Here is a 12,077-nt window from a genome sequence, read left to right as displayed (position 1 = left end):
CTGCAAAGAAACCATATAGAGAAATCTTAATTCAGAATGCAAAACACTCCTTTACACCAGAAGGTTTAAATAACCTAATGTTCTAAAGGATGAGGATTTGTGCTGAAGATAAGTTCTATTGTGTCATAACATATCAGAGACTTCACACTGGAGAGAAAATGTGAGAGTGCTAACTGGACAGCCCAAAGACCTGGTATGTAGTCCAGACCTGACACTTGGACAAGTCACCTACTCTCACCACATCACAATGTCCTTATTTGGTAAATGAGGGATTTTGAATATAAAAGGTCTCCAGGATCCCTCTTAGTTCTAAAGCACTATAATCCTATAAATATAACCAATATTGGGAAATCCTCGATCTTTTACCATGTATATATATTATCTAGATGTCCCTATTCCACAATCTGGTTTCTCTGGATGTTTTGAGTCAAAATTCTCTACTTCTTCCAAATCCTATTATTAGCCCTCCATGTCCTTCCCCCTCTCCCTGCACTGTTATTTTCTCTCCTAAAACATTAGGCTGGTTGCTACCCAAGTGATGAAATAATTGTACAGATCTTAAAGCAACAGCATGCTGCTTTAAGTTCTCAATTAACAGTCATTAAACTGTTAAATAAGCTAATTATTTAGAAAACAGTCTCTAAGTACATAGGATTCAAATACACATCTTTGTACCATACTCTGTATCAAAGTGGCAAGGAGAAAAGACTAAACACTAATATACATGAAGATGTAACATATTAACAAAATCTTTGCAACTCAAGACAATGGTAGGTTTTAAAGATCTCTAGTGATGACAGTGTCAAGATAATTTCATTTATTTCATACTCTTAATAAAGTGCTAAATATGTGATAGACATGATCAGAAAATCAAAATAGGTAAGACATATTCTTTGCTTTTCAAGGGCTATGCTAAGACACTGGCCATGAAGTGGGAAAGAAAGAATTCAAGCAATAATGAGGCACAGAATCTAGATAATGTGGTAATTGATTAAATGTGGGAACCTAATTTGGTTGGATGGAATACTATAATGAAGAACACATAAAGCTGACCAATTCTGGGGGCATTTTAATGAGTCTATGGATATCCAAGTGAAGATTCCTGATAGACACTAAAATAACTGGCAGGACATCACTGAACGAGTGTATGTGGAGAAAGTGTAACTAGTAGGAGCTGAGAGGAAACAGCAACCTAAAGGAAAATGAGCAATGGAAGGAAAAATTAGAAAATGGTGGCACAAAAGTAAAAGAATTTCATGTAAGGTAAGAATAGTTAATATTTTCAAATGCCGTGGAGGGTTACAGTAAGATAATACAAAATGGCCTCTGGTTCTGGTTACTGATGACCTCTGTTAAGTATTAATGGGTTGAAGAGTGAGGTAAAGGTTGAAAAATGGATTCAGTAGCTTGCCTGGGAAAGGAGACACTGAGAAAGATAACTAGAGGGAGACTGGCATTGAGAGTAGGTGTATCAGAGGAGCTTCACAGCTACAAGTACTGGAAAGCCCAGTTAACACAAGCAAACAGGGATTCCCCCTCCCAACCCCCAACCCCCCCCCCACAAACACATAACAAATCTAGAGTTGGGTGGCATTGTTTAGACAAAATTAATTCTATATCTTTAGTCTCATGGCTTTTCCATCATGGTCATGTGATGGGTGCTCTGCTTCAGGTAAAGTATCTGCACTCAGGGCAGGAAGAAAGGGGATGGGAAGCACCAGAAACATCTGTGCCTTTTATCAGAAAATTTTTCCCAGAAACCCCTCAGCAGACGTCTGCTTAAATCTTACTGACCATAGCTATGTTGTGTGGAGGCCAGTAACAAAAGAGGCTGAGAAAATACTCTTCTAGCCTCTAAAGTGGAAGTAGGCAAAAAAAAAAAAAAAAAAGTAGGTTTGAGAAGGGTGTTGATCTGGCCAACAGTCTGTGGAGAGTGAGTTTACCACTGAAAAGAAGAGGTGTGGGAGAATGTAAGTTGCAGGATGGAGGGAACCGGCAGCTCAAAGTGGGAAAACAGGATTGGAGCAGAGGTAGAAGCTATAGGAATGTCTTTCAAACTTTTTCAAAGAAAGGAAACTTTTCACTGGGAGAGGTGGGAATCAAGTACAGCAGATGTTTGTGGGTGGCAATTGAAGAGGCTCCCTATGACAGAGGGTCATAGGCAGGCCAGTCTCTTTGGGCTCTGTGATCTCTAAGTTCTAGCTCTTGAAGTAGGAACAAAGGCAGAGAGGGGAATGAAACACTGAATTAACTGTATCTTCAGAAACCTAGATCTTTATTTAATATTTGTCCCTTACACCTAGTTTCCTCTTTTCCCTTCACATATTTTTCTCTGGAAGATGCAGAGAGAAGAGATGGATACAAAGTAGATAAAAATGATAAAGAGCAGCAAAATAAAGGGTCAGAAGGAAGGCAAGGGACAAGTGGGAGAGGAAGGATGAAATACCTAGAAGCCTAGGATGGGTGCAATGGCTCAAAACTTGGTTGAATATTAACCTTTAGAGGAAGCAGATGGAGAAATAGGTCAGATAGAGGTTGTACTACTTTGTCAGGAGTTTTGGAAGCTATGGCACTTGTACATCATTTCTCAATCATTCTGGGCAATAAGTGAGGACAGTCTGTGCACCTCTCTGTCACTAGGGCTAGGACTGTCTTGGTTCCGCTTCCTAGACATGATGATCTCCATCTAGGTGCTTCATTCTTTTTCTTGTTAGCAGTGTGAACCACACAGCTCCAGAATACAGTGGATACCCACATAAAGTGCTTACAGAAGTGCCCAACACCTATTGCTAAATAAGTATTATTATCATCCTCATAGATCTGAAAACAAAATAACATTCACACTCCGTAGCATGGCACCCAGAAAATCATCTTCCAATCATTAGTCTCTCAAAACAAATGCCTTGTTAAAAAGGTTATCATTGACTGTGGGAGGTTGTCCCTCCCCAGGACTGTTGTTAACAGCCTCCTACCTGGTTTTCCTGCATGGCCCCTGGCCCCACCACAGTGCCTTCTCCCCCCAGGCCCATGAGCGAGTCTGTCAAAGTGCGCTCAGCCACATCACTCTTGCACACAGACTCCTTCAGTGGTTTCCCATCACACTCGGACCAAGTCCAAAGGTCTTGGTATGGCCTTCAAGGCCTCCTGCCCAACTCTCCCTTGTTCACTGTGCCCTCTCCAGTCCCCCTAGCCTTGCAAAGCCCCAGGCTCACCAAGCGCACTTTGGTCTCTGGACATTGCTACCCCTCCCCCCCCCCCCCGCCGCGGTTCTTCCCCAGGTATTCTTTGCAGGGTTTTATCCCGGGCTGCAGTCAAATCTCTGCTCACATGTTACCTCCTCAAAGGGAATTTCCCATAATACCACTTCAAATCACTCCCTCCCACCTCACACTCACCGTCACAGGTTGGCTGATAACTACCCTCTGTGCTTTACTGACCCTCTAGAATCCGCCCTGCGTTACGGGCCGGTGTCACTGCTCTTGGTGTCACAGAAGTCGCTGACACCGCTTCCTAAAAGGTGGCCAACAGTTCCCCGACTGACCAACCTCAAGGTCGCATTTTTTTTTTTTAATTCACTACCGACAAAGTCAAGACCTCTCTTCTTCCCGAGCTCCGCGGAAACGTGTACTCAAAGGCAACTTCGCATCCCCAACGGGACTTTTCCAGCTGTCACCCCATCCCTCCCCTCCGCCGCAGGAATGGGTATCACCCGGCGTCCGGCACCGCCCCCCCCCCCCCCCCTCCTCGGGCTCCGGCTCTTCCCCGCTCCCTCTCCTCCCCGACCTCCGGGTCGCTCGACCTCCGCCCCGCTTCTCCCAGGGCTCTGCGGGCGCCACCCCGGCCCCTGCCACACCCCGTGCCCCTGCCCGGCACCCTCTCCCCCCGCCCCGGGCCACACAGCAAAAAGGGTCTGCGTCCGCGCGGTCCTCCTTCAGCAAGTGGCCTTTGCGGCTTCTCACCTCTTACCCCGTCTCCTGGGAGCGCCCCAGATCCGCTCCCCACGGCGACCGTCCGACTGTATCCCGCCTTCAACTTCTAGCGGGTCTCGCCTTCCCGGGCATTACCACAGGGCTGAAGCGGACTCGGATCCGACGGGAACAGAACCGGAGCCGCACGTGCCGCTCGGCGCTCGGAGGGTAGCTGCACTACGGGGGAGGCGCGACGACCCCGCGCGGGCCTCTGGGAAATGTAGTTTCAGCACGCCGCTGCCAGGCATCGCGAGGGAAGGGCGAGGCCCTGTCTGCGCAGGCGCGCGATATCACTTTCTCTGCCCGGCGCAGGAGCTGGCGCTCGCCGCCGCTTCGCCCTCTGGGAAGTGGAGTCGGGGAAACCGCGGGGTTGGCCCCTCCGACTCGCGGGTATTCGGCTCCCCGGCTCCCCGGGCAACGCGCAAGCGCAGTTCCGACCCGGGCTGCAGACTCCAGCTCATTGTGTTTCGCCTGCGATGTGGCGGTTGCGGTTCCTCGCTACAGGCAGAGGTTCCTCGAAGGGCAATCCGGTGGTGACCAGGCACGGTGGCCAAAGCCGCGTTGGGAGCGCGGGAGCGGCCGTGGGGTGATCGGGCCCGGGGGCGGGGTGGGGGAAGGGCGGAGGGAGGGAAGGCCGGGTGGGCAAGGGTCGTACGGTCCGTCCTGGAGGACGCTGATCCGATGCCGCAAACTTCCCGGAACGTACGGTTGCGGTTTGATTCGAAAGAGGAAAAGGCGAGGATGGCCAGGTGCGGGCTGTTGGTGTTAGGGTCCGAATCTGCAAGTGCATGTGGAGGAGGATGCGTCCGGGCCTCTGCGTGTCTCGGAGGAGCCGGGAAGCGGGTGCTCGCTCCGGAGGTGGATGCCCCGGGCTGTGTCGGAGCCCTGTCTGTAGACCAGGCCGAGTCCGGGCGACAGCAGCTCCCGCGGGGACCCAGCCCGGGGCCGAAGGGTGGGTGGGATGAAAGAGACCCCTGACCCCTCCCCACCACCCAGCTACTCTAATGCAAGGCCTCTCTGGCTCTTTGTCACCCAGACTGGGCCCCTGAGCGGGGAGAGGCCTTGACAAGCGAAGGGCCAGCGTTCTTAGCTTGCCTTGGGAGGAGGAAGAAGACCATCCTTCCTCTCCACTTCTTCCACTCCCCTAACAGGCAGGAGAGAAACTTCTGTTGAGACCTGTCAGGGTAATATAAGGACAAAGGTCGGAGGGCAGCTAGAAAGCCTGAGATCTGGGCTGAAGGGTGCTTTCTGCAAGGAAAAGCCACCCTATGTAAGATACAGAAGGAAAGATGTGGAGGATTTGACGCAGACGCTGGGGGAACATGTGGGGGCCCAGAATGGCTGCATAGGAAGGGAATCTCTTTGCAGGGGAGGCCTGCACACTCTCCTTAGAAGCACCTAGGGACTAGGACTCAGCTTCTTCCCAGTAGTGGAGGACCTCCAGGATGTGAATGCTCGCAGCCTCACTGTGGACTGCTCTGGGATCTGTTTTAACTCATTTGTCCTTATAACAGGTGTGTAGAGGTTTCTAGCCCAAGTCCTGCTCTGCTAGACCTGGAAAGGGCTTATCAGAAAAGAAATGGCTGTCCAGCACCTGCCAACCATGGTCCAGGTGAGTGGGGAGTTGCTGCGGGGTCCCCCCACCCACCCGAATTGCCTTAAAAGTTTTGAATGTAGAGGTTTGAAGAGTGGTTTTTTGTTTGTTTGTTTTTGTTTTTACCCTGACCAAGAGCTTTTCTCTCAATCCAGGCTCAGTTGGAGGCCTGACCCCGTTACTCCTTTCTCTCTGGCCACCATGATGGGCTCATCCTCATGGGTGAGGGAGCTAAGTAATGTGCTCAAGGTCACATAAATGACACCCCTGCAACCCACGTTGATCCGAAATGGTAACCTACACATTTTCCACCAGCAAGTAACAGTAGGGGTTCAGAGTAGTAAAGGTAATACCTATACCTAACACGGGAGTTGAGAGAAGAGAGAAATTGGAAGACTTTCTTGGGGAGCTGGGACTTACTGGACTCTTCTTTTTTAATGACGTGTGGTTTTTCATAAAAGCATTCAAAAGATACATTTTCAATTTCAGTAAATTACTAAAAGCACTTTGAGCAGTGCCAGCCTTTTTAGAATAAGGATATGGACTCCAAGTTGAAGGAGATAGCCTTCACTTGAATGTATACATTCTGATGAATTGGGTAAAATTATTCTAATTCCTTCACATGACAGCCTGTCCAAGGCAGGAAACTATGGCAGAAAATACTAGAAGAGATGAGCAGATGGTGGAAGGTGCCATGTTCCAGGCCAGGCATTGTACACCAGATGCTCACCCACCTCCTTCTGGTTTGACTTCTCCCTCGACGCCTGTCTCTGACACCACTGTTTCTCAAAGCCTGACTCCGCAGTGCCAATCCACTGTCATATTTCTCATCCCTGACTTACTTCAATTCATTGTTGTCACACAATTTATTTCATGTTTACAGGCTCTTTTAATTTGGTTGTCATTCAGCAGACCTGTACTAGGAATGTAAAGTGTGTAGGGTATTATGATACGCTGGTGATAAAAAGGGAAACAGTGGTACCTGAAAAATTGATTCATGGGTTCAATCCAACAAGTGTTTCTTGGTTGCCTACTTTGTGCAAAGCTCTGGGTACAGGTATCAAAAACCTAACTCAGACTACCTTAAGCAAAGCAGGCCTTTATTGGAAGGATAATTGGGGGTGCCTGGGGTGCTCAATCTGTTAATTGTCTGCCTTCGGCTCAGGTCACGATCCCAGGGTCCTGGGATTGAGCCCTGAGTTGGGCTCCCTGCTCAGTGGAGAGCCTGCTTCTCCCTCTGCCTCTTCCCCTCCACACCCCTCATGCTCTCTCTCTAACTCTGCTCTTTTCTATCAAATAAATAAATAATTTTTTTTTTTAAAAGGGAAGGATAATTGGGCTTTCTCCCAAATATTTCTGCTAAGGCAAAGAGGCAAGGACTTTGGATAGGGAGGTGCGGTGGGTGGTCTGTCTGTCTCTCTGTCTCTACATATATATAATCTAAAAGTCCTTTCTTTTGGACCTTTGGCTTTCTTCTCTGAGCTTCTGCTTCATTCATTCTCAGGGCACACCAGCTCTCTTGGCTTCTCAGCCAAGAGTTTCCAAGGAAGGCACTAGTTGTGATCAGAGGTGACAAGGTCATATTGTCCAGAGTGACTATTTCTGTCATACACAACCATGTATGTGTTAAGAGTGGGCAGGTGAGCAGCTGAAGATATGCAGGAGTTGCTAAGCAACAAGCAGTAGGTGCTAGTATGTGGGCCATGTTCTCCAAAACATGTGGGGAAGACAAGAGATGTGGAAATACTCCATAGCATCTTAGAGTTAACAGTCCCGTGGGGGAACCCAAAAGTAAATGAGAACTCACAATAAAGTGGGGCCATACTTGGTTGAGCCTGAGAAAGGAGTTGAGGCAGGCTGTGCCCAGGAGATAAGGTGTAGGCTGAAGCCTAGGTAGGATTTGGTCATGGGGTGGGGTGGGAGTGGAGGCAGGGCTGGGCAGAACAATGGGAGAAAATGTGCAGGGCACAATGAACAGCAAGTTCGAAGTCTCAGTGCTGAGGAAGCGTATCTTCTCCATAATACGTGTTTATTCAAAGGAAGAAGCAAAGTCTGATAAAAACTTGGCCCCTACGACCCCCTAGGATTTGCTTATGTTGTCATGGAACACCAGCCTGCTCTGTGCTAACAGTCCCGCACATCTTCCCCAGCTCCTGAGGACTGCCAGGCTCAGCAGTTCCTGGAGAGCCGTGGGAGTGGGTGGCCACAGGTCACCAGGGACTGGTTTGCTGTTACAGGAATCCGTGACCTTCAAGGACGTTGTGGTGCTCTTCACCCGGGACGAGTGGGCACAGCTGAACCCTATTCAGCGGGCCCTTTACAGAGATGTGATGCTGGAGAACTACAGCAACCTAGTCTCCCTGGGTAAGCTGGGGAGGGACCCCCAAAGGCTTATCTTCCCATTTGGAGATCTTTTTGGGACCCTTTTAAACTCTTAAACTGGTCCCATGCAGCAGACTGGGCTGGGGATGGCCTGATCGAGGATGTTATCATCTGGGCTCCTGCATGCCTACCCCTGGTGTCCTGAGTACGTGACCCCTTTGGAGTCTATGTGCAGATGCTCTGAAGGTGACTAGGTTCAGTCCTTTCTCCGTTTCAGCAGGTAGAAGGACATGCAAACAGATTGTCTTTCTTCCTCCTGGGAACTCATCTGGCCCCTGGCCTTCCTATCAGGTCACTTTTTCCAGGAGGTCCTGAGGCCCAGGTCTCCTGTTTGCAATGATTTTATTGCTGGTATGAACAGACATGGTCCATTTTTCCCCTCAAAAACAGGACTCTTAGGACCCCAACCAGATGCATTTTCCCAGCTGGGAAAAGAAGAAGAATGGATGCTGGAGGACACATCAGGAGGCTTCTGTGTTGGTAAGAGCCCCATGTGTAGGAGTCATCGGGAGGAGCTCCACAAATGCTCCAGGCCTTAGACTGAGAAACAAGATCTTTTCACTCTTCGTTCACCCCAAAATCTAGTTGCCACATTTGGTCCCGTGTGCATGTGGGCTTTCCTCTCCATGAATTTTCTTCCTCCTCCTTTAGCATAGACTAATGTCTCCACTATAATCTGGGCAGCTCCCACCATGCCATGTTCGCATGTCCTTTTGTCTCATTGAGCATCTAACAGTGCAGTCTCTGCTCATTGTCTTCCCATGAGGAGGACCCGCACCAGGTTACACACAACAGGTACATGTACTTTCTTTTTTTTTTTTTTTTTTTTTAAGATTTTATTTATTTATTCATGAGAGACAGAGAGAGACAGAGACAGAGAGGCAGAGACACAGGCAGAGGGAGAAGCAGGCTCCATGCAGGGAGCCCAATGTGGGACTCGATCCCGGGACTCCAAGATCACACCCTGAGCCGAAAGCAGGCGCCAAACCGCTGAGCCACCCAGGGATCCCCCGGTTACACACAGCAGGATGTGATGGGCCCGCTAACCATCTGCCTTCTGAGGCATTCCTTCCAGCTAAACATTACACACTTCTTCACTTGCCTTCATTTTTGCTCATTCATGTGATCCATTTAATTATTTTCTGACTGTTCTCAGTACCACGCTGTGCTGGAAGCACCATGAGAGTGCAGCCAGGTTTATACTTTCCCGAATCGCTCACCTGGTACCTAGTAGGTGGTCTACACTTGGAGCCAGAGGATACAGGGAACATACAGTTTAGTGGTTGTAACTTGTCTCGAGGAGCCCTTTGGGTGTCTGGTAGCTTAAGAGCGGGAGCAGGGGTGCCTCTCCCCTTGGTCCTGAATATTCTAGAGAGCATATTGCCTTAACCAAGACATGACATTTCACTTTGAGCTAGCATTTTGTAAGCTGGAAAATTTTTTCTTTTAAAGGTTTTATTTATTTGAGAGAGAGCACAGCAGGGAGAGTGGCAGGCAAAGGGAGAGGGGAGGGAGACGTAGACTCCTCTCTGAGCAGGGAGCCTGACACAGGGCTCGATCCCAAGACCCCGAGATCATGACCCGAGCTGATGCAGATGCTTAACCGACTGAGCGACCCAGACACCCCTGGAAAATATATTTTGAAAACCTTTTGGTACTCATTTTTCATCCAGGTAAAACAGGCAAGGATTCATATCCTATGATAAATAACTCTAAAAAAAAAATAAATAAATAAAATAAAATAAAATAAAATAAAATAAAATAAAATAAAATAAAATAAAATAATAAATAAAATAAAATAAATAAAATAAATAAAATAAAATAATAAAATAAAATAAAATAAAATAAAATAAAATACTCTATACCCAGAATGTCTAGGACCCAATCTGTTATAGAATTTGAATGTCTTAACTCTAAAACTCAGTTAAAAAAAAAAAAATATCTTCTAACTTTCCCCAATAGCATTCAGAATTTTTATGTTCTGTGATAACCAAGCTAAGGCATTTTGAGTATTTCATTCTGTGTTATAAAAGCAGTGTTCTAACAAAAGCAGGGGAGGAGGAATTAAACAAAAGAAATTCATCCACTGTCCTGCCACTCTTCCATAACATCATCATCCATTCCTCCATTGCTCATCATCATTCCCACTAGTTCTTTATTGCCCATGGGTGGAGGGAATATGAAGATGAAGAAGGAGCTTTATACCTGGAAGCAATTTGATAGGTGTAGGTAATGACCTGAATGCCCAGGTGGTCACGGTTCAGGCCCTCCCAGGTGCCTTTCCCAGCCCTCAGCGTCTAGCACCTTGCATTCCTGAGTTGCCTGGACACCCCAAACCTTGAGTCGATTCTTGAGGGTGATCAGTAGTTATAATATACTTACCAATAGGGATCCCTGGGTGGCGCAGTGGTTTGGCGCCTGCCTTTGGCCCGGGGCGCGATCCTGGAGACCCGGGATCGAATCCCACGTCGGGCTCCCGGTGCATGGAGCCTGCTTCTTCCTCTGCCTGTGTCTCTGCCTCTCTCTCTCTCTCTGTGACTGTCATAAATAAATAAAAATTAAAAAAAAAATTTAAAATATACTTACCAATAAAGTTTTATAGCTGTCTCTCTCATCTGTTGAAGATCTATTTTTACTTTGGAATAGAGCCATCTACTTTTTTGTTCTTTAGTCAGAAATTACTGCTGTAGAGAAATAGTAGTTATTTCCAAATATTTTTGCCCTCTTCTCACTCTCCAATGATCATTATGCCTAAAGCATTTGTTAGATCCTTTTTAGTTTTGGTTTTTATCTTATTTCTGTTTCATTTCCTAATGACTGACAAGGACTTCAAAAAAACATCTCTAGAACTCCTCTGCAATTGCACCCAGTGACCCTCGGTTTAGAATAGACACTTATTTTCAGACATAGAAAAAGTCCTTCTGATAGGTTTTCTCTTCTCTGGATCATGTGCTAGCAGAGGGAGAAGGGAGTTGGCTGTTGAGCGTCTGAGGACCATCACTGTGCTGAGTGTTTTCTGAGGAAATTTATGTGAACTGCCCCATTCAGCTCTTACAACCTGTGAGGCAAGTCACATCAACCCCACATAAGGAAAACCTGGCCTCCGCATGGTTAGCTCATCTGGACAGATTTAATGTTGCTATCTCCTGGCAAGTCAGGATTGGGGTATAGCCAGCAATGAAACTCCTCTGACCCTCAAAATTCATTTTCTCTCCTCCTCCAAAATAGCTTCAATCACCTAGAAAATCGTTTACTCAGTAAACCTACAGAAAACCACCTGGTCTCTTATTCTGAGTCATGTGCTAATAACTTTTTACATTTCATCCATGTTTATTAACCTGCTGAGGTTTCTTTCTGTTACATCGGTTATACATTTTACCAATTAGCTTTAAACTGTTGGATTTTGGGTTTGGCTTTTTGATTTTTGTTTTTTTGCCATGAAGTGTATTCATTTGCAACTGGGCATAGCATTCATCTACAGTTTTAACACTTTATGTTGTGTCCTCTTGCTCATTTCCAATTGTATCTGCTTTTTTGTCTCCCTCTTAAATTTGTTGGGAATTTTTTTCAGAGAACCAGCTCTCATTTACTATTAATTGTAATTTTATTTCTACACTTGTAGTCATTTCCTTGTACTTTTTTTTAAAGATTTTATTTATCTATTCATGAGAGACACAGGAAGAGAAGCAGAGACATAGGCAGAGGGAGAAGTAGGCTCCCTTCAGGGAGCCTGATGTGGAACTCAGTCCCACAACCCTGGGATCACAACCTGAGCTGAAGGCAGATGCTCAACCACAGAGCCACCCAGGTGTCCATCCTTGTTTTACTTTAAAATAAACATATATTGATGCCTGTATGTTCTGTATACAGAAGAGAATATATGGTATTTTCTGATGGTTTGCAGAGTTAAGGAAACAGCACCCATACCCACTGTCCAGCTGAAGAAACAAAACATAGGGGCACCTGTGGAGTCCGTTGCGCCCTGCTTCACTGCTCCTGCCTCCTTTCAATGCCAGCCAAAGCCACCAGCTTAAATTTTACACCAGCAGCCCCACGATGCTCTACATGGTTTTACCACATCCATAGCTCTGAGCAATCATGTTCAGTTTTGCAAACTTCAAAGTCTGATATAT

General features: G+C 46.8%; 1 protein-coding gene across 3 annotated transcripts in view; it reads left to right on the top strand.

Annotated features, from left to right (window-relative positions):
* Nucleotides 1–12,077, top strand: part of ZNF454 (zinc finger protein 454) — a 57,584-nt gene that overhangs the window by 27,411 nt on the left and 18,096 nt on the right. Inside the window, exons 1-4 of one of the 3 annotated variants that reach the window (XM_025446601.3) lie at nt 4,250–4,509; nt 5,483–5,580; nt 7,800–7,926; nt 8,335–8,424. In XM_025446601.3, the coding sequence (XP_025302386.1) occupies nt 5,548–5,580; nt 7,800–7,926; nt 8,335–8,424 (250 nt within the window). In that variant the 5' untranslated portion in view covers nt 4,250–4,509; nt 5,483–5,547. Of the gene's footprint in view, nt 1–4,249; nt 4,510–4,576; nt 4,718–5,482; nt 5,581–7,799; nt 7,927–8,334; nt 8,425–12,077 lie in introns of those variants that run through there. The other 2 variants (XM_025446602.2, XM_049116494.1) reach the window with 2 other exon arrangements.

This window comes from Canis lupus, chromosome 11 (assembly GCF_003254725.2).
Source record: "Canis lupus dingo isolate Sandy chromosome 11, ASM325472v2, whole genome shotgun sequence".
NCBI lineage: Eukaryota > Metazoa > Chordata > Mammalia > Carnivora > Canidae > Canis > Canis lupus.
Note: the sequence above shows the minus strand (reverse complement) of the source record. Positions and strands in the feature narration are given on the sequence as shown.